The sequence below is a fragment of the Neltuma alba genome, unplaced genomic scaffold (genome assembly GCF_004799145.2).
Source record: "Neltuma alba isolate B1F8T4 unplaced genomic scaffold, ASM479914v2 tig00007628_pilon, whole genome shotgun sequence".
In the NCBI taxonomy this organism is placed as follows: domain Eukaryota; kingdom Viridiplantae; phylum Streptophyta; class Magnoliopsida; order Fabales; family Fabaceae; genus Neltuma; species Neltuma alba.
This window is the reverse complement of record NW_021634831.1, coordinates 131,488-154,059: the sequence shown is the minus strand read 5'-3', so window position 1 is coordinate 154,059 and position 22,572 is coordinate 131,488. Positions and strand designations below refer to the sequence as shown.

At 33.5% G+C, this 22,572-nt stretch overlaps 4 protein-coding genes and 1 non-coding gene across 6 annotated transcripts; 2 read left to right on the top strand and 3 right to left on the bottom strand.

Moving 5' to 3' along the window:
* Positions 1-475: 475 nt before the first annotated feature.
* Positions 476-1,864, bottom strand: LOC114752991 (phosphatidylinositol transfer protein sfh5-like). 2 transcript variants are annotated; one of them, XM_028941668.1, is made up of 2 exons: positions 1,594-1,864; positions 476-914 (listed from the first exon to the last, which is right to left on the bottom strand). In XM_028941668.1, exons 1-2 carry the CDS (start codon positions 1,738-1,740, stop codon positions 783-785), a joined length of 279 nt encoding a protein of 92 aa, XP_028797501.1. In that variant the 5' UTR covers positions 1,741-1,864; the 3' UTR covers positions 476-782. The 2 variants fall into 2 exon arrangements, with proteins under 2 accessions (XP_028797501.1, XP_028797500.1); XM_028941667.1 differs by having other exon boundaries at positions 476-917; positions 1,594-1,860.
* Positions 1,865-7,218: 5,354 nt separating this feature from the next.
* LOC114752990 (actin-101) lies at positions 7,219-10,195 on the bottom strand. The gene is made up of 5 exons (XM_028941666.1): positions 10,095-10,195; positions 9,313-9,382; positions 8,662-9,055; positions 7,864-8,477; positions 7,219-7,762 (listed from the first exon to the last, which is right to left on the bottom strand). The coding sequence occupies exons 2-5, from the start codon at positions 9,370-9,372 to the stop codon at positions 7,697-7,699; spliced, it is 1,134 nt and encodes a 377-aa protein (XP_028797499.1). The 5' UTR covers positions 9,373-9,382; positions 10,095-10,195; the 3' UTR covers positions 7,219-7,696.
* A 4,076-nt stretch (positions 10,196-14,271) lies between these two features.
* On the bottom strand, positions 14,272-14,344 carry TRNAF-GAA (transfer RNA phenylalanine (anticodon GAA)). Its single transcript has one exon. It is a non-coding gene; the product is annotated as a tRNA-Phe (tRNA).
* Positions 14,345-15,449: 1,105 nt separating this feature from the next.
* LOC114752992 (cytochrome b-c1 complex subunit 6-like) lies at positions 15,450-17,745 on the top strand. Its single transcript, XM_028941669.1, has 4 exons — positions 15,450-15,545; positions 16,397-16,481; positions 17,194-17,283; positions 17,370-17,745. Coding segments are annotated over exons 1-4 (210 nt in total). The 5' UTR covers positions 15,450-15,543; the 3' UTR covers positions 17,403-17,745.
* Positions 17,746-19,444: 1,699 nt separating this feature from the next.
* On the top strand, positions 19,445-22,329 carry LOC114752989 (uncharacterized). Its single transcript, XM_028941664.1, has 2 exons — positions 19,445-20,967; positions 21,821-22,329. Exon 1 carries the CDS (start codon positions 19,499-19,501, stop codon positions 20,888-20,890), a length of 1,392 nt encoding a protein of 463 aa, XP_028797497.1. The 5' UTR covers positions 19,445-19,498; the 3' UTR covers positions 20,891-20,967; positions 21,821-22,329.
* The last annotated feature ends 243 nt before the right edge of the window (positions 22,330-22,572 follow it).

Genomic DNA, 22,572 nt, shown 5'->3' with positions numbered 1-22,572 from the left:
TTTTTTTTGGCTCTTATGTGCTTTGGAACTGAAAGTTTTATTTCGTAGTGTTTCTATCATGAACTGTTATTCACCGTTAAATTTGATCATTAAAAACATTAATCAAATCACATAATTTAATAGTCAAACTTAAGAACAAAAAAAAAACTTCTAAATGCTGTATGCTCCTTTGTGAATAATTTTAAGACATTTTAAGTACCTTACCCTTAAAAGAATTTAGAGGTAATAGTATTCTTTTTGTCCCATGTCAAATTTAGGCCATTTTTTGATTTGTGTTGGGAAAAAAAAACACTTATAAAATTGCAAGCGGCTTAGCAGATTGAGCTAGATTATATCAAGCCTTGAAGGCAGTTAACAAGGCATAGTTAGATCAAAACTTGATCAAAAAGTGATAAAACGTCATCGTTTTTCCCGTGCACTTCTTGAAGGCACAGAAGATAATCTTAATGCCTAGTATAATAAAACAAGCAAGACAAAATAGTTACCTCTTTGCAGATCAAGGCAGATGTATTTTGCAGAATTTTGTTGCATTCATTGTTCATTACTATTGCTCCAAGAACAAATGCTGATGACCCAGATATTGAAATCTCCAAATTTTCATACAAATTCCATCCAGATGAAAAAAGGCAAGACCAAAGGTTGAAGAATAAAACCAAAAAAAAAAAACAAAAAAACAGAGAAAGAAATAAAAGAACTCTTTTAGGTTTTACATTAACGGATTGATTGATTTAACTTTGTGGGATATAAAATATCCAGTATCATCTTCGTCTTCTTCTTCTTCATCACTCTGGTTTTTTCTCTTCCTTGCTTCCTCTGTCTTCTGCTTCCTCTGTTCTGGGCTTCTCTGCTTCTTGAGGCTTCGCCTCCTCTGTTTTGGCCTCTTCCTTCTTAGGTTCCTCTGCATCCTTTGTTTCCTTCTTCCATTATGCCAACACACACATCACAAAATCATTACTCACCCAAGAATCAAAATCCTGTATTGATGACGATTTCAAAACCAAACTAGAAAAAGAGGAAAGAAATAAAGGGTTTCAAGTTGTATGAATTTCATTACTCATTTTACAAAAAAAAAAAAGTTTAGTACAAATTACAAATTAAAAAAAAGCACCTTGAAACTAAACTTTTTATGGAAAAGTTGAATTTGATTCTTGAAATTGAAAAAAAAAAAACAATCACCTCTCGATTTTCTCCAGACTCAATAGAATCATTAAAGTATAGCTTTAATCATGTAAAATGATATAATTGCACAGATATTAAGATGAAAGAATATGATTATGTATACCACTTCTTTTTTAATGTACTATTTAGCATCTCTTTTATTCCTCTGTCTTTCTGGACATCTTCCATCACTAACCTTTATGACTGTCAGAAGCTATGAATGTGCACATTTGTTTTAGGGATAAAGAACCAGGCAAGTTCATGAACTTGTTGGAGATGTTCAAGGAAATTTAACCCAAGTATCAATACCCCTCTCTCTCTCTCTCTCTATATATATATATAGATATAAAAGAATATTCAGAGAACCATGGGCATAAATGAACAGAGTGACTCATTTCAGATTCTTATACAGAGCTTGGATTCATAGTAAAATACCTCAGTTAACAGAGTGCTGAGAGACTTTTCATCAGAGGCAGAAGGGGCCTCCTCCGCCTGAGTCTTGCCGGCGGCAGCTGCCTCATCCCTTTCCGGTGCCGGGGCTGCTCCTTCACTAGTCTTTGGCGCACTTCCACAGTTTCCCATTCCAACAATTCTCAGTTGCAAAGCCTTGAAGAAGAAATGGTTTGAAGGAGAATGGGGAAAATGAAGGGCCTTTTTGTGATATGGAAGGCTAGTTTGGCATATGGGTTGGGATTTTTTTTTTTTTTTGATAAATCAATTATGGTTGTTCATGAGTTATTTTAGGCAATGTTGTTGCTGCTTTTATTATAATATATATAGTTGCTTTGAGGAATCATTTTTGGGATGGTTACAGCTATGTTTGATTGGCAATCACAGGCTGTGATTGTGGGCAATCAACCAACCTCATTTGCTTTAGACAATGCATTCAAAACTCTTGGCTTTTATTATATATTTGGTGGGCCATTTACATTATATTGCATGCATCAAAGTTATGCACTCTCTGCTCTCATGATAATGCATTTGTTTTGCCACAAAATGACATTTAATATTTTAAATATTTCAGTCATCATACAATGTGAAAAAAGAAATTTTTTTTTTCTGATTTTAACAACACAACTAATTCTTATATTTAAAACTAGAGAGAATTCATATTTTATTGTTAATTTTATTTTTTTTTTGTCATTCTTCACTCAACAAATAAATTCACACACATATTATATTTATAAAAGGTTGAACTGGCAACTTCGTTTACTCTAGATTTTATGCCAATGATGAATTATTGAAAGATGGAGCGATGGTTTATTGTTTGGGCATGAGGGAAAATATTTCTCTTCTTGGGCAACTTGTAGAAAATCAAAATTCATTTCTTTCAAATTGCAAACAAAAAGTTATTTTCTTTTGACAATTATTTTAGATATTCAACCCTTGTCATAACATATAAAAAATTTTAAAGAATAAATAATTGATGGCTATTTCAGCTCTCTAGACAAGCGATGTGCTTAACCTGGCTTTTCATTTTGTAGTATCTCCAAGAACCCTTTGTGATTTACAAAAGTTATTATATTCACACATTTAGGACTATTTAAACTTAAAAAAATTGTATTGTTATTTTTCAGTAGATTTATTTCATTTAAATTTTGGACTGAATTATTTTTCTTTTGAAATCTCAATAATTTTCGTCTTAAAAAATTTTACATAAAATGAAAACAGATTTGTAATAGTGCGTAAACTATCAAATATTAAATAGCATGAAATCATTTAAATTAAATCAATTTAAAGATTCTACAAAAGAGCATAACAATAATATCAATGTTATTTGACGGAATATTCTTAGGCATATTCCAGTTGTTGTAGTGTAAAAATTAATTTTTATAATAAAATTTGGCAGTTCTACAATTATTAATTTGTTGGTGATGGGAGGATCTTTAGTTTAAAGTTGAAACACAAAGTCAGATGAATCTTAGTAATCATATAATTCTTTATTTCAGAGTTTTCAAATTCGTTTGAAGAATTAAAGGATAAAATAATATCCATAAAAACGCATATGCACACACATAGAAAATTAACATTAGAATAAGGGTCTATGAAATTAAATAAAAGATTTTCAGTCAATTATAGTCATTGTAAGAATATTTTCTTTAAAATTTAAATTATGGCATATCTTTCACCTTTCGGTTACAAGATTAGACAATGTAATATTTAATTTTAAAAAAGGAACTGTAGAATTATTAATTCTTTCTCTGTTTTTTTCCCCCTATACAGAGCTCTAGCAGAAAAGCAGAATCTCAACCATATGAAAGAGAGACAAGCAAAATTTAAAACATTATTATGCTAAATGAAACATTTTCTACTAAACATGAGTAGATTAAAAAGTTAAATAAAGAAATAAGGAGCTTAAATATTTTGAAAGTATCAACGAAGGAGCGTCTAGTACTTGAAAATTTATTTTGGCTTTTTTAAGCTCTGAAAATTTTATTTTGGTAGCATTTTTAACTTAAATCGTTATCTGCTATTAAGTTTGACTGTTAAAAGTATTTGTCAAACTACATATTTTAACAGTCAAACTTAACGACGAATAACAAGGTATTTTTGCTATAAAAAAAAACTTTTAGGGTATGTAGGAGCAAAAAAAACTTTTAGTTACTGTGAGTACTCATTTATAAATGCTTTCAGAGTATCTAAACATATTATTTTATCATACTACATATTATTTTACCAGTGAGGTAAACTAGTTTAAAAAATTAGCAAATATGAGATATGAAGTAAATCAAAATCTTATATTTCATTATTTATAATCAAATTTAACTCCTTAATTAATTCTTATATTAAAAACTGGGGCGACTATAATATTAACAAAAATAGGCACATTGAATATAGACCGTGAGCCACGTTTTAGCATTGAAAATGAAATTGATTTTGCTTTGACTCGTATAACTAAATTTTTAATATTTTCTAGCATCTTGCTTTATAGCATCAATATATAAAACTTTATGCTGAATATTAAATCTAAAAATGAGTTTACATTTTGAAGAATTACTTAAACTCGGGCCTAACTGCGACATTTACTAATGAAAAATAAATAAATACAAAATCCCTTGGCCATTTCACAAAACCTTCTTTCTTCCCTTCAGAGAAAAGCAAAGGGTGATTTGTGAAATAAAATGTGTAATTAACGTTCATTCATAATCACCTATATCATTATTATATTATATATATAACAAGCCATATTACATTTATCATGAGTTATAATTAATGAAGCTTATTTTTTAAACTTCGTACGATGCCGAAGAGAATATGCTTGATATAACCAAACTATACTATTTACCAAATATGTTTATCATGAGTTATGGCATATCTTTCTTTTTTCTAATTTAAAGAGCATATTATTACCTACTCCCTCCGTTCCTTATTATAAAAGGCAAATAACCAAATTACGTTGATAAAAAAACAGTTAAAATTAGTTGAAGACACTTAATGTGTAAAAAGTATAATGTTTTTTCCAACAATGCCCCTATTAATAAGGAGAGAGTATGAGAGAGAACAATTAAATTATTAAAAGAAAGAGAAGTGGGAGGGAGAGAGAGTATGAGTTGGAGACAAAATAAATAGGGGTAAAATAGGAAATCAATAAAAAAAAATAGAAACAACTTTTAAGTGTCTCTTATATATGGAAACATGCCATAAGCATCAAATGTCTCTTAAGGAACGGAGAGAGTAATATTAGGATTCATTTTAGTTTGAAGCAGCAGATTCATTATATTTATGAAAAAAGGTCACAAAGTGTTTAATTAATTAAAGGGTTTTGAGACAAATAAAAATCGCTGTACAATGAGGTTGTTCAGGAAATTCCAAGCTAGGAGATCAATATTTGGTGCTTTATTTACTTTTTGTTTAATCATGTTTTGAGTTGAGGCTCCATTGCATAACCGGACAAAAAAACATATAGTGACAATTAAAGAATGCTAAATAATTATATTATTGGGTTATATACTATTGTTAGTATTTATGGTTTTGATCAAATTTAGACTTTGTTCTCCAAAGTTTCATAACTTTTTTTCTGAATTTAACAAATGATTTCTATGCTTTTAACCAGTTTTGGTTTTGGTCCCTATATTCAAACTCAGATCAAGAGTCAAAATCAATGATTCGAAACTACGAGGACTAAAATCAAAATTAGATTAAATTGTAAGGACTTACAATGATATTCACCCTCTGTTGCTCTAACTTTTGCAATCGATTAGTGAAAAGAGTTTAAGATGAGCAACAATTCGGATGAAACACCAAAAAGATTCACAGAACAGCACAATTTGATTTACTATTGCATTTATGGCGTAAGTTAAGATCAAATTTGGACTAAAAATTAATTAAAGTGACTTTTAGGGAAGATTACACCTACTTTAATTCAACTAGGGATCCAATATGTGGCAGAATCTGCAAATGGTTTTTGGAAGGGTTTGTTTGTTTATTTAATGAACACATGAGATTTTTTTTTTCAAATACAAGTCATGTAATTAAATCCAATCTCAGCCTAATTTTACATGTTAAAATCCAACTTGACATATGTCTGGTTGTGTATAATTTGAGGAGGGAAAGTACTTTGTTACATGAATTTAATTATTTTAACAGTACAATATTTTCATTAAAAGAAAGGGAAAATCAATACAAGGTTCCAAGAAAAAATACATATAATTATGAAAATGTCCTGTCAACAAGTGGATCATATGGACTTGTTATTATTGCATTGAAATTTATTATTACTTGCTGCTGATTTGTTATGAAACTTCTAATGATTATATTTCTTTTTTAGAATCTTATTATGACTTTTTCTATAAATAAAAAAAATTGAACTTTTTTGGGTTCAGAGAGCAAGTAGGCAAAGATGATGGCAACAATCGCATTAGGGCACTTTATTTATACTTTGAATAGAGCGTATGGACCAAAAAAATACAAAATAATGTCGCTGGAAATGATCAGGATAAAAGAGTGTATAATATGTCATTAAATATTCTTGAAGAAAGGGTATGAGATACTTCTTGGAAAAATGTAAATATATCTTTTATAATATATATATATATATATATGTTTGTGTGTGTGTGTGTGTAAATGTATTTATATAAACAATACCAAAAAAAAAACTGTGTTCTTCTTGGGCCAATAAATAGCTTTCTGTTAAATAGTACTCTCATTTTTAATGCCAACGTTTAAAAGTATTTATTTAACGCTTTAAAAATTTAATAGAGAAATATTAGATATTTTAGGCGATATTAAAGATTCTTAGGGTAGGAAAAAAATTCTTCACAAATGAATTAAATGAAACGAAAATTTTAGTAAAAGTAAACCCCCAACCCCTAAAACAAAATAAAATATGCAAAATGTAGCGCGCCCCTGGCAGTCCGCAGTCCAGTGGATATTTTTGCTCACAGAAAAAAAAAAATTGTTCAAAACAAAGTGAGATCACGGTAATCAAATTAATTATATGGAACTAAAAACATGGGTGTTGATCTTGTATCTGCATTCTCTTTTTCAAATACAACGTTAACCAAGTTCAAACCCGACCTATCTAATAAGATTGCCCGTAATAGGAAAATAACTATACGTAGAAAAAAAAATCACAAGGAACATTACATTTGAAGAAAAGAATGCGGGTAAAAGATCTCCAGCCATGTTTAATTCCATGATTTTACATTAAATTTTAATTTAGTTTTTTTTTAAGTTTCTAAAATATATTTTTAGCCTCTTGCTTTTAAGTTTAACTCAGCAATTTAAAAGAAGTGCAATGATAGCTGTGTGATGATGGCGGAGGCATTGGCATTAGGAGAAGCTGTTCAGTATGCGCCTCACATTAATAAGCTGCAGAACGTGCCATGTTTGCGTCACTTTCCACCATACTTCTGGAAAAGCCACTAACTAGCCAAAAGAACGGATCTGGTCAGTAGGATCATTTCTCCCGCTAATGTGTAAATTTCATTTCTTAGGAAGTAATAATAAATTTAAAAAAATCTCCATCAGCAGAAATACCAATCCGACAGTAATTCAGACTGTTCGCCAATCACAATAGATCAGTTCATATAAACATTGCATATTCATTAAAGAGCTTTCAATGCCAACGAGCATCCAAATAAGATTAACAAGAGGGAGTAGAAAATAACATCGACGAAAGACAAAACAATCATAGCAAACTCAAAAGTCCCATTAACCATACAATTAATAATTTAATATAAACAGAACCGACTCAAAAATTCCCATCCGGGATGACAAAACTTGTAGTCCTCCAAACTCAAGGCACCTAAATTCATGACCAAACCATTAAAAAAAAAGGTTGAAAGGGGGAGAAAAAAATCAAATCAGACAAAACCTACATAGTACCAATACCATCTGCCAACTGCATAAAAGTCTGGCTTCTAAGGACCTAATGAGAAAACATATAACATACTCAACTTACAAACCCGATCATCCATTCCACTAGATATATCTCCTCTATTGAAAAGCCAACGCATCAATAAGTCAACCAAACTTGACTAGTGAAATATGAAACCAGACTGGGTGAAGAACTCCGTCCTTCTCCACTCGACTCAACTTAGAAGCACTTCCTGTGAACAATAGCTGGACCAGATTCATCGTATTCACCCTTTGAGATCCACATCTGTATTAAAAGGAATATTAGCAAAGCACACAAAAGGACGGTCACGCATGAATCCATTCTAGTTACTACTAATCAAACACATGGGGAAGGGGGGAGCCAACCTGTTGGAAAGTGCTAAGTGATGCCAGGATAGAACCACCAATCCAGACACTGTATTTCCTCTCAGGTGGTGCGACCACCTTGATTTTCATGCTGCTTGGAGCAAGAGCAGTGATTTCTTTGCTCATACGATCAGCGATTCCAGGGAACATTGTTGAGCCACCACTGAGCACAATATTTCCATACAGATCCTTCCTAATATCAACATCACATTTCATGATGGAGTTGTAGGTAGTTTCATGGATTCCAGTGGCCTCCATACCAATTAGAGAAGGCTGGAATAGTACTTCCGGGCATCGGAACCTCTCAGCTCCTATGGTAATGACTTGTCCATCAGGTAATTCATAACTCTTCTCCACTGCTGAACTACTCTTGGCAGTCTCCAATTCTTGTTCAAAATCAAGGGCAACGTATGCCAATTTCTCCTTCACATCACGGACAATTTCCCGTTCGGCAGAGGTGGTAAAAGAGTATCCTCTCTCCGTAAGAATTTTCATCAGGTACTCTGTTAAATCACGACCAGCAAGGTCCAACCTCAGAATTGCATGAGGGAGAGCATACCCTTCATATATGGGTACCGTGTGGCTCACACCATCACCAGAATCAAGCACGATACCTATTTACAAAACCAACACAAAAACAGGTAAGGAAATCTAAGGCCAGTCATAAAGATCGAAAATGTGAATCAAATGAACTCCAAACCCTTGTGAACAACGTTTTCATGTTTCAAAATTGTTTTCTGGGACTAACCCAAGTTACCATGCAACAAATATAAAGCAAAACCCACAACAATAACAAACCTGTTGTACGTCCACTAGCATAGAGAGACAAGACAGCCTGGATAGCAACATACATAGCAGGCACATTGAAAGTCTCAAACATAATTTGAGTCATCTTCTCTCTGTTAGCCTTGGGATTGAGTGGTGCCTCAGTAAGAAGTACTGGGTGTTCTTCGGGAGCAACACGAAGCTCATTGTAAAATGTATGATGCCAAATCTTCTCCATATCGTCCCAGTTGCTGACTATACCATGCTCTATGGGATACTTCAAGGTAAGTATACCTCTTTTTGATTGGGCTTCATCACCCACGTAAGCATCCTTCTGACCCATCCCAACCATAACACCAGTGTGACGTGGTCGTCCAACAATGCTGGGGAAAACGGCCCTTGGGGCATCATCACCAGCAAAGCCAGCCTGCAAGCGTTCAGAAAAGATAAGTCAAGCATGGGCCAAGTGAAAATTAGGAAAAAATGGGGAAAAAAAAACAACCATACTTCATGGCATCTAGGCACCAAGTAAAGAATTTTTTTTTTTTAATTCCAAAATTAAATAACATCAACTGAGATCTCAATAAATGGAAGATATGCTAAGTATAGTGCAATTAAGCACAACTTCTAATCTTTTTTATTTAAAAAAACATCTTAATATTCTAGCTCAACAAATTCCCTAACCTTGACCATTCCAGTTCCATTGTCAACAACAAGAGGTTGAATGTCCTCAGCGTCAGCCATCTTCTATGATCTGCACAAAATACAAACAAGGTTAAGTAGGACTATAATTAATAATCCTCAGAATGTGCCAGAATTAAAAGTTGTTTACGGGAATAAAGCGGGTTTGTAAATAACTCGAGAAACCCTGTTTGAGGCTTTTTCTACACAATTGTAATACCAATGCATAGAATTTAAGTTGCCAAAAACGCTAGTTCACCAGAACACAGTTTTTGCAATATACTTTCAAACAATTAAGAATCAAAACCATTGTGCTTCACTTCACATAACACCATGACTCAGCACCTACATGCAGGATTCTAAGAAAACCCCAGAAGCCTCAAAGATCAGCAATACGCGAAGCAGAACACAGCCACAAAACGCATAAAATTTATTAAAAAACCATTTAACACGTCAATCGGCGAATTGACAAATCATCGTCAATTGATCATCCAGCAATAGCCAAAAAGCGGCAAAAAATCAAATCAAATTCATGAGAGAAATCTTACTTCAAATCTAGTAAGAACCAAATCAACCCAAAACCAATTACAGCGACAGAATAGATCTCGATCAGCTAAAGCAAGTAAAGATCGGAAATTTTTCGATCCACAAAATAGAACAGAAAACCCAGCAAAGAATCACGGATCCAGGAACTGAACAACTCATTAAAAAAAAAGCAACTGTACAACCTGAATTCAAGGATAGCAAAACTCACCGAAAAAAATACAAGGAAGATCCAAACTCACCTTCCTAAACGGAACTCGAAATCACTGGTTCGCAGGTACGGGACGGTCGAGGAAGCAGCTCGGCGAAGAGGTAGCGGCAGCACCAGAGCATTGGGAGGAGGAGCATCAGATGAACTTTATATTCCATGAGCACTGAGCAGAGCGTTAAATGACATTGAAATGCGAGTGAAATGAAACGCAAATGCAGGTTGGAATGCTTTGGGCCATGACTCGGTGGTGTTTGGCTCGGAAGGAAAACAGATCCCGAGCTATCAGGAAAGGTCAAAAGTGGAATCGCGAAGGAAATGGCAAGGACTTGTTCTGGAATCCGAACAAGGCAGAGTAAAGAGCGGCGTGACATTTTCCGCGGAATGTGAATATTGGAATCCAAACAAGTTCCTTATCAGCCAAAAATGCCACGATAGCAAGTGCGGCTGTTGATGTGGGCCCCAGTGAGGGTGATCTGGACACCACTTCTTGAATGTTCTGCCCTTCTTTGAAGTCTGAACTCTGAAGTCTGAACCGTTCAAGGGTTCCGATAAGCTTGTCTTAATATATATTTTTTTCCCCACGTAATACTACAATTTTTTAAACTTTATTTATAATTGTAAATCTTATATTTAATTAATTTTATTTTAAAATTTAATAAATTTTTAATTTTTATTTATTTAATACATAAACTTTAATAAAAGCTGAAAAAAATAGTTCATGAAATAATAAATTAAGAATAAAATTGTAGGTGCAGTTATATAATAAATCTAGTAAAATGATTAATATTAAGAAAAAGCATTTTATTTTTTTCTGTCCTATAAATTGAACAGAAGAGTAATGTATTAAGTTATAAAAAATGTTTGTGGAATATGAAAATTGGCTTCCCATTAACAATCTCAAGAGCACATGAATTACTTATAATTAAGTATATAATTTTAAGTTAGCACAAACCACTTTGAAAGAGTATTACAAAGATATGCAACAAGCAAATTTCGATTATTTATATGAATTTTAATAATAATTTTTTTGAAATTTTTATATTTTGACCTAGTTTGCCCTTTTTTGTTGTTTGGTTGGCAAAACTGGGGAAAACCCCTGCCTAACTTTATTCAAACCAAACCTTCTCTGAAAAGAAATTGCCAATAGGTGCACTCTACAACTAAAACAAACACTCCCATCTCCTTGGCCACCTGACTTCAAGACTCTCTCTTATTTTTATCATAAGAAATGACTAATTTGATCATACCAATAAAAACAATTAAAAATATTAAATCTGTTATAAATTTTAAGTGATTTTTAATATTACTTTTATTGACTACATTAATTAAATTTCAAGATCATATTAATTTTTATACTCTTAGTACTCTTATTAAATATGGGTATATATTGAAAAAAATTAATACTCATTAAAACTATAACAATATCCTATAAAAAAATAAAATAAAATTTCAACCTTATAATAAGGATCAAAGGGAGTAGTTCTCTTCTTCACACCCAAGGTTCCCATCCTTTCCAGAAAGAGATTTTCCATCTCCCAAGTTGAAGAAGAGCCACAAATCCTCATCTAACAGAGGATGATATATCATTCACAAAATTTCCTTATTTTGTGTGTATAAATTTTTTTTTAATAACTTGGTCAAATTTTAAGTGATTATAATCCCTTACTTTGAATTATGTATGAGCCAGGTCAAAAAAATTATGCATAGATGACGCCTTGAATTTGACAATAAATGGAAGCAAGCCACTGAACTGAGGCCTCACATTTTATTAGTAAAATAATAAATAAATTAATAGCATTAAATTTATTTAAAAAACTGAAAATTCAAAAAGTTTATTGTCATATGCATTTTGCAGTATTCCAAAGTATATTACATGTTATCCTGATGTAAAGGGTTAAATCAAATGTTTGATTAGGCTTATGTTATGTAAAGAAAATACATTTAATTATATGCATATATAAAGAAAATACATTTTTTGGCATTATGCTTTTATTAAAAAAATTAGTAATATTAAAAATATGATTTAAATACAAAATAATGTGTAGTATTCTAAAATAACCAACAACAAATGTTAAAATTAATATGTTGTCAATTTAAAAAATCTAAATATTAAAATTACTGAATGAAAGTCTAAGAAAGTCTTGCTCAAAATTATTCCCGGTCCAGAACAGAAGTCTTGTTCAAGAATAAATAAAAATTGAAGGATTCTTGTTTTTTTGTTTTTGGGCCAACAAAATTTGAAGGTTTCATCAACCGGCTAAGTTAAGTATTTAACTTGGAAAAGTTTGACTATATTCCAAGGCAAGTGACGAATGAAATGGACAAGTGATAAAATGAAGATCAAGTTGAAATTAAATAAGCATCTCCACGTATGCCTCACATAGATATTTTGATGAATAACATATTTTATTATAATAAATCCACTCTTTTCCCCCTATATTTGGTTTCATGGAAAGTTTGTCATGATATGCAATAAGTTGATATATAAATTTATTCTGAAAGTTTTTACTTAGAAGTGTTGGGTAATCAAAAATTTTTTAGGATGCAAGTTCACTCAAAAAATGTAAAGCTGTAGCAATATTACTTCTTACTATTAAAAATATTAACCGTCCATGTCATTATTTTAACAATTCATATTAATTTTTTTTTGGTGACAAAAGATAAAAAAAAATATTCCTGCTATTTTAAATTTTCTGAATCAATTTGTATTATAACCCTTTATTAATAAAAGACTGAAATCCATTGCCATTGCCATTGCCAATCAGCAGCTTTTAGTCTCTTTCATTAATGTCCACTTCTTGACAGAAATAGATGGTGATCAAATTGTCAACCAAACTATATGAATAGAGAGCATAATTCAATATAATATAACCCACCATTCCTTATGTAAACCAATGGGGATTATCATAGCCCTTTATAAGCATTGTAATCACTTCTATACAATCTGATTAAAGTTTTATCTTCCTAGTCTCCTTATCTCAATATTAGTTAAGATCATGAATAATTCCGATAAAAAGTTATAACTTAGTTTGGTAAGGAATTTTTTCCTTTGTGTAAACCATGAGCAATTTCCCTTCTTTTTCCCGGAAGGGGGGTTTTCAATTAACTTTCTTGAGAGTGATTTTACATATTTCAAAATAAATATGTCCCGATTTACGTAAAAATATTTATTTTAGCATGTGCCAAACTCCATCTTCTTCTCATATGGAACTTGTTTTTGAAAAATCAGAGCAACAATCAACACTCAAAGTCAAACCAAGCTACGTATAAAATCGCCACTCAAAATTGCAACATCTTGACAAAAAATTGCAAAAAAAAATCATCTTAACAAAACGAGGAGGAGATCTGGAAACTCCATACTGATCTTAAATATAGGAGTGATGCCTAATTATATAGATTAAAAAAATTAAGTAAAAAGTTTCTTTAAAGTATCTCTTCTCATTATTTACATTAAATCCACCTCCATTAAACTCTGTTAATATATATGTGCTAGTTTGGAAAAAAAAAAAAACTAAAAATTTAGAAACAAAATGAATTCACATTTTACATTTTATATTTAGAATTAAAATAAATTTTCAATTAACTCTTGTGTTTGGGATATTATGTTTTTCAAAAGAAAACAACACCTTAAAATTCAGGGTAGAGGCCCCATGTCAGATGATACTCAAAAGCATCCATATATCACTAGAAACTAGAAAAGAAACAATATTGAAAAGATTTGACTTGGACAATCAGATGAAGGCATATGATATTAGCAGAGCAGGCACGAGAAAATTCTTATAGTGTGCTAGTAACCTGTTCCTCGCGTAGCAGAAGATGCAGAGATCTCTATTAACAAAGCAATTCACAAATGAAGATTGGAGAACTTGATTTTCTGATATGGAACTATCCCTCCGCCATTGAAAACTAGCATTAAGCAAGTCCTTGTGAATTCGAAGAATCAGTAAAGAAATCAGTCATATAGGCTTTTTGATAGAACATCATTAATGCCATTGCTGAAACTGCATCTAAATTAACTCCCATCGTTATAGCCAGTGATTCAACTTTACTTCTCCTCATGATGCACAGCTTCGTTCCTGCATTTCCAACTGACACGGAGAATAACAACTCTGCTTGAGAGTAAAAGTGTTCGAATGTTGTGTGAATTAGAGATTTGATCCTGGGAACGAAGAGAAATCGCGGTGCTTCCATGTAAAAATTTCATTAATTGCGATGAACGTGGATCGAACACGCGACCTGCAGATCTTCCGTCTGACGCTCTGCCACCTGAGCTACCCTCGCTTCGTGCTTGGAGGGCGTTTGACTATTACCAATATTGCTTCTTAAAAGTACTTTTCTATAAAATAAAACAAACTTCTTCTTCACATATCTAATATACTTATGAAATCTTATAATACCTATTAATGTTTAAATGGGTCGGGTTGTACATCCATATTTTATTTATTATCAAAATTTATTTCAATTTGATGCGTCTTTTTATCTCCTGTATCAGTTTCTCATATAATTATACTGGGTTATTAATAATAATTTAATCCATTCAACTTTACACATAGCAAAAGAAGAATATTTTGGAGCGGCGAGAAATGAGAATTTCTTGAAATAAGAGGAGCCATAGATACAATCCACATACATATGCCTTATTTTTTATTATTTTATTTTATAGAAGAAATGTTATATTTTTAAAAATACATAGAACGTTATAAATTTTCAAGAAAAACATATCATAATTATTTCAATAAGAAGTGGCTAAGAATACAAATAGAATAACATTCTAATTGAATCAAATATGTTACACCTTATAAAGATCTTTCACTTATTTCAAATCTAATCATGTGTCACATATCACCTTGTGTATCGCATGAGGAGAAATTTTTAATTTGTTTTGTAAATCGTAAAAGTATTTTTAAAATCATGGTTTAGTTTCCATCCAAACACCCTTTAATGTTTAATACTCCCTCCGTTCCTTATTATAAAAGACATTTGATGCTCATGGCATGTTCTTATATATAAGAGACACTTAAAAGTTATCTCTACTTTTTTGTGTTGATTTGCTATTTTACCCATATTTATTGTCTCCAACTCACACTCCCTCCCTCTCACTTCTCTTTCTTTCAATAATTTAATTGTTTTCTCTCATGCTCCCTCTCCTTATTAATGAGAGCATTTTTGAAAAAAAAATTATATTTTTTAGGCATTGATTGTTCTTAACTAATTTTAACTGTTTTTTTTATTAACGTAATTCGGTTATTCGTCTCTTATAATAAGGAACGGAGAGAGTATTATGGACCATGAAGCTGTTTTGTTCTTTTTCATGGAGACCCGATGGCACCAAATCTCAAATTCGGGTCGACCCGTGCCCAACCTGCTGACATCTACGTCGAGCTTGATCCGAAACTCGTGCTTGGCTGAACCAAAACATCGTCGCAGGCAGTGTGTGACCACTGCCACGCCAAGATCTGTTCGCTGTGATTCTAGTTGCAATGTACGCCTCAAAGTTTCCTTCTTTCTTTGTTTTTCTCGTCTGGATCAGATCTATTTTGGTTGTTGATTTGAACGCAATGCTTCTTGGAGAGTAGCGTTTTGCCTATCTAGGGTTTGCAATTCGCTGCAATTTTATCTTTTTTGTTTTGGACGTTCTGTTATGTTATCACAAGTTCAATAAATAGATGGTGATGCTGATTCGGGAACACGTTTTGCACTCCTCGCATAGGTTTCATTACTGCTTAATTAATGGAAAATTGATCTCATAGGAATTAAACACTGGAGTGCATATGTTGGGATTTTTCTTTGGCTGATCCGTGATTTTCTGATTTAGTTTAAGGAAGCTTCTTACTGTGTATTTCTTTGCAGTTGCTGAAATTGGGTTCTGGCTGTCATTTTGATGTATTTTTCCCCTTCCCTTGGTGGCCTAAAGTTTGTTAAATTTGTGCATTTATCCTTCTTAATATACTATTAATATTAATCTGATTTCTAAATTTGATTTGGCCAATGAATTGGATTCTGCTCCTCCATACTTAAAAATGATCCCTTATACCCTTGGGAAGCCACCATATTGTATTTGCATTCATCATATTTTCTCCTACACTCATACAGAAGGATTTAATACTACTGCAGAGGAAGCTTTAGATAAATTTCATTATATATTTGATGTCCAAGGTTTTATGGGTGCCGAATTCATGGTTTTCAGAATGTGTAAGTTTTGGATGGTGTCTCATGAACATTGCAACCACTTTTGAAATTTGTCTGCTCTCTGGCTCCCCCCCCCCCGGGGGGTTTTTAGATGACTTTTCTACTCGACATGCGGACTGATAATCTGTTTTATTGTAAATTTAGGGCTGACGAAGAACCTGTTGATCAGAAGAGATATTATGAGGACTCTTGCAAACCGAAGTGTGTGAAACCATTAATTGAATATCAGGTTAGCGTTTTGAATTACATTTCTTTGATCATATGTTTGTTTAATTGAGGTTGAGGACTTGAGTAAAAAATGATTTGCTTTTGCTTCTTACTGAATAACTGTTATTTGATTTTACAATTATTTTTTAATTAATTTTCTTGTGCTAAATGTCAAAGTGGCCAAATTGCTAAGTGCATCTATCAAAGCAAAATCTTATTGCACGCTTATGATACATAATGATATTATTCATTGACCTTTACTTAGATAGACAAGAGTCCCAACTCACCATTCAAATAATACAAAGAAAGGATGTTTATATTGTCTGTAGAATACAAGAGAAGAAAAAACCCATCCAAAGAAATGAAATTATTGCAACTCTTGCTAGAGTATGGAACAACACACATATTGATATAATAGTTGAATAGATGCCGTGAGTTGTGATGATGAAGAACGTAATTTGGGAGTTAAAAGCTGTTGTTGTTTATTCTCCATTCCACCTTCAGGAACAAGGATCATCTTGAAGTCCCCGCGCGACATTGTTAATCCTTCATTCTTCCTTATCTTCTATTTATTCAAATGTAATTGTTACTTTGCTGTAAAGTAATCCGACTTAGCAAGGTTGGTCTGCATGGTGAAACATGATGGGCAGTTGAACCATTGGGTTCAGGGTTCGAATGCTAGCACCATCATATTGATGATTGCTGTAAAGTTAACCTCCTTCTACTTGCTACAGGCATGCGTTAAAAGAATCGGAGGTGATGATTCCGGGCACAAACACTGCACCGGGCAATATTTTGATTATTGGTCATGTGTTGACAAATGTGTACGTATTACTTTATAATTCTATTATCAAACTTTTCGCTGTATGCTTCTACATATTCTGTACTAAACTTTAATCATACAATGCAGGCTGCACCAAAGCTATTCTCCAAACTGAAGTAACGGGAGAGACTTTAGTGTATCACCAGCTTCTCAGATTTTTCATTTTCAAATAACTACTCGTAGACACTTGATTTTGGACTCAAAAACCATACGCCTGCATGTATGGGCTTTTGCTGTGGTTGCTACGAAATTTTTAAAACAGGGTAACCTTAGATATTGATTAATAAAATCCTGTGAAATTGTATCTCTTGGAAAGTTTTGACTTTGGAAGGTTGGATCCAATATTGAGTTTTTGGTGTTGATGATTCTGACCTTTTGAATAAGTGGGTTTGTTGTAATATCTGAATTGTGCGTCACAGCTGCTCTACATATGCCAAGATACTCAGATTTTGTCTGTTTTTCATCGTGCACACATGTATTCAGAGTCATCTCTCTAAAACTTGAAGAATATCATATGGCCAATGTTCTGCTGATAAATGCAAGTTTTCTTTCAAATTTAGCATTACACAAGGATTATACACTTAAATTTTGCAAGGATCATGTAACAACTGAGGAAAATGAAACACTTGCATCAGAAGTCCATGTCTGATTTTTACTGACAAAATGCTGACTGACTACCGAAGGGACGACAACAAAGTGCGCGCTGCACACACAACACCCAGACTGCAACAGGAGCCATCAGTAACTCTAGGCCTCCAAGTCCAATTGTGTAATAGTAGAGGAGGAAGCCGAACCACCTTGATTTCTAGACCTCCAAGTTCAATTTGGTGTTAAATACTCCTCCGGTTCTAAATATAAAACTTTTTTTGTAATGTAATTTACACTACAAAAGGGGTCTTATATTTAGGACCGGAGGACTATGAAATTTCAATATATTTTATCCCTCATATTTATCTACTTTTTTCAATGTAATCATTATAGTAGTTACATATGTTAAAAATTTTATCAAATAGTAGTTGTAGATAACACACATGATTAATAAGGGTATTTTAAAAAAACAATATTTTTTTATTATAAATAATTAACTTAATAAATTTTCTTAATTTACTCAAATTAGTCAACTAGTTCTTATATTAAAAACCGGAAGTGGTAGTTGTTAGAGAGGGTTCAAAGAAAACAACCCTTTTTCATCGGTGATGCTGCAACCCAATCTGTAGTTTTGTTAACTTCTCTGTGAAACTAGAAAACAAGAAACTTGCCTAAAGATCCTACAAGGTTCAACACGTGCAGCATTAAGCTGCCACAAAACCACTCACCACTTAAGACATTAATTCAGAAATGAGCTTACAATCTGTCTCAACAATAAATGAATCCTGAAGCAAATTCGTGGTCATCAATACGGCGTGCCCAAGAGACCCATTCAGACATCTGCAATTCACTGATACAGCAAAACCTTAAACCAGAATGCCAGTTCCTTTTCTTGTCATTTCCTTCAATTATAAGAACCATTCACAATCTAATTTCAATTGAGACATAATAACGGTTCCCATACCAAATTGATACACTGAGGTCTAGCACAAGGGCATTCCAAATTCCACTGCTTCACCAATAATTCTAACAGCATCAATCCCTGTATCCTGATATGAATCCTCATATTCAACATATCGGGCAAAGAGGAGTAGAGGACCAATCACTATATTTCCTTTTGTTGAGACCGTCTCTAGGGTCAAGGCATTATTCAAAGTCCGCCACACAAAAAAAACAAAAAAGAAAAAAAGAAAAATAAATATCTTAATAATATTTCGAGTTTCAAGTGTGCCCTAATAGATAAGTCATTGTGAGTTAATTTATCTAAACTTTTTTTTTTTTAAAAAAAAGGATGTACACGGTTTTTATCAATAAAAGGTAGTATTTATTCTGGCTAAAATCTCTTTTTAATTTTATTCTTTATGCCGTCACTTTATCTTATTCTTTTATTCTTTATGATGCTTGATTGATTCTTTCATTCTTCTTGTGATTCTGTTCATTCCTTGATTTTTGAATCAAACTTGATGGAATCCCACTCGCGTTCGAGGGCGTGACCGTAAACGTTCAATGGCTTCTGAATTGTGTACATGGAAATAAAACCCTAATAACAGATTTTAATCCTTCGGATGAGCCTGTGCCCAGCCTTCGCTGACGATTCGTCTCTCCCATCGTCAGATTAGACCTCACCGATGATCGATGTCATCGGAACTTCCTCGACGATGAAGCTGCTTCAACCGGAGAAACGAATAGAGCAACACCGACAAAGTCCCATCAAGGTCCCGGACAATCTCAAGTTTCGTGGCTCGGAATCTCAAGGCCGTGAAGAACCTGAAAACCCATTACAATCGCAGAAGAAAACTAGGGATTTGCCCAATTTGAACAAATGCCATGCGTGTGGCTTCATAGTTGACGTTTGCGCTGGTAAGAAGAGACTCCACATCCTTAATAGCGAGTGGCGCATAGTTCTTCTCTGCAAAAATTGTCTTTCATCCATTAAATCTTCAAGAATGTGCTCGTATTGTTTTTCCGAATCGTCTGCGGATTGTTTTTGTTGTGAGCAATGTAAGCATTCTGTTCATAAAAAGTGCTTTTCCAAGTATAAAGACACTGCTCCATGGTCTTATGCTTGTTCTGGGTCGGAATTTTCTGTTTGTGTGGATTGTTGGGTTCCCAAATCAGTGGTTCTTTCAAGAAAAAGAATGAAGACTGGGAAGGTTAAGAAAAAGGATAGGATTGTATTGGAAAAGGATGCTTCTAGGTTTTCGGATGATGGAAATTCTGCGGTTTCATTAGAGGATGTGGTTAAGGATGCAAATCTTGTGGTAGACGAGAAGGTTGAGGTTGCTGCTAGGGCTAGAGACGAGGCTGTTAAGAAGGCTGTGGTTGCTAGAAGAGCAGTCGAGGCTGCAAATAGTGCTTTAAGTTTAGTAGCAAGCGGAGATGAGAACAGTTTAAACGAGCGCCTCAAAATGGGTGCTGATAAGGTTGTTGAGTGGTATCCGCCCGTAAGTAGCTCTCCGTCTAGTTGCTGCTTATTCAATTCAAGTTACTTAGATACTCCAAAGGTGGGGACTTCTAGTTCTGATTCACCTTGCATGAGGCCTAACCCAAGCAATTCAAGTGATTTTTTGAAGCATGAAGTTTCCAGTGATAATAACATGCACAAGGACTCCCATAAATATGTAATGAAACCCTCAGTTTGTATGGATGGGAGTGACAAGAGAACCAGTTCGAAAGAAGGAAAGTGCATGGCTGATTGTGATTCAAAAGAAGAGATTGGAGAAGAGTTGATGAAGGAAGGGGAGGGAAGTTGTTCCGATAGGCAGATAAGTGGATATAACATATTGAATCTTGATCGCAAGCAGACAGAGACTGCGTTGCCCGGGGAAGAAAGATGCAATGGACAGCCTGACCGCTATTTCTTGAAATATAGAAGGAGAGTTTGTAGGTTAAAACCAATTCCAGATAGTAAACCAAAAATCCTCCTCAGTAACAATGACACTAATCTTGAGAGTCAGGGCTCAGCTACTGAGGTTCCATTGAATTGTTCTTGGGAATTGAGAACGTTATCTAATGGTTAATTCCAGTCATTTCATACTCCTTTGCAAGCATCTGCTTATGAAGTGGATATTCCAAGATCCATCTTGAAAGGGCACAGGTACAGAAAGTTTATCTTTTGCTACTTATTGTTGTGAGTTTATGGCCTTGCTCTTTTTCTTAACAAATTGTGTTTGTTATTATTCTGTTTCCTTATTGACATTCTAACATGTTACGTTCATTTTGGTACTTTTGCTGCTCGTATATTTTCTGTCATCATGCCAAAGCTTGAGTCTTTCTATTTTGACAACTGGAAAATGTGGTATTGTCACAGGATTCCTCAGATTTGATATTTCTTTCTACTGCTGGCTATTTGTTGGTATTTTTGTATTATATCTTGCTTGAAAATTTCTTTAGCCTCTTCCTGGATATGCCAGAGATTGTTTACAATAGGCACCATATAACAAAGCAAATGTTGAAAGAATGTGATTGGGTCTGTGAGCTAACTTGTTTGACTTGCTGAACGATGTAGGTTAGGATGAACAAAATTGTATAGTGTTTACATGGGGGCAAAAAAACTGTTTACGTGAGGGCCTTTTTGCCACTCTCTGGTTTGGCCCTCTGGTTGGCGCTGGCTGGCTGTACTATTGCGGGCTATTCTGCAAGATGCTAATTTTAACATGCAAATTTATGCCTGATTTGTTATTCTTGTGTTGTTATTTTGCTCTGGATGTATAACCTATTACATTATAAATGTCACGTTATTAAAATCACTGATAGCATGTAACAGAACTCTGGCACTACATAATTAGATCGAATGAGTTGGGGATCGTAGGAAATGTTTTATATAGCTTTGACAACCTTGTATAAAAATTATAATTCTTCTAGTTATTATCGTTTATTCTTTTATTTTGCTAATAATTAAAGACTAATGCTGATTCATCCTTTTTATGCTTGCCTCCTTTTTTACGTAGCTGACTGGAATGCCATCTAACGTGTTAACATCAAAATGGGCTACAAAAGTCTACCCTACTGGAGCAGAAGACTTACCACTGGCCTTGTTTTTTTAAGTGTTCAAAAAAACCTGGGGTGATTAGCATTGATTTCTTGCAGTTCCAATCACCATACCAGGTTGGGTTTCATGAAAGTTGACAAGTTACTGATATAGTAGGTAAAGCAGATAGCCTTCCACGTGGGAGATGCTTGTTCTTTTTCAAGATGTAATTTTGGTCTTTGTAAAAAGTTGGAATCCCCTTTGCCCCCTTTTTGTTTGTCTTCCTTTCAGTTTGAGGCTTTCTGTAATCTTTTACATTCTTTTGTACAACGTCCTCACGTGTGAGTCATTCTGTATAGTTACTTAGTTACGGTTCTGCAATTCCACTTATGTTCAATAGCTGCTTGAATTATGCTAGCTCTGTATCATGAGTTGAATGTTTCTTACTTTAAATGATGAATCAATTGATCAGTTTACTTATACTGAAAATAAGATCTGACAGTAGGCAAGTGAAAATTTACTCGATATGCTGGCAAAGCGAAGCTCAAAATCCGATCAGTTTGTGTAGACAAAAAGTAGAATTGTTATTGTTCGATAGAGCTTTTGTTTTACGGAAAGCGTATCATAATTTTGTTTCCTCAGATGGTTTTGTGATATGGGGTGTTTTTTTGTTGGTTACCTGATAATGTGGAAACGAGGCATGAAAATTTGTTCAGGCCAGAAATTCAAAGA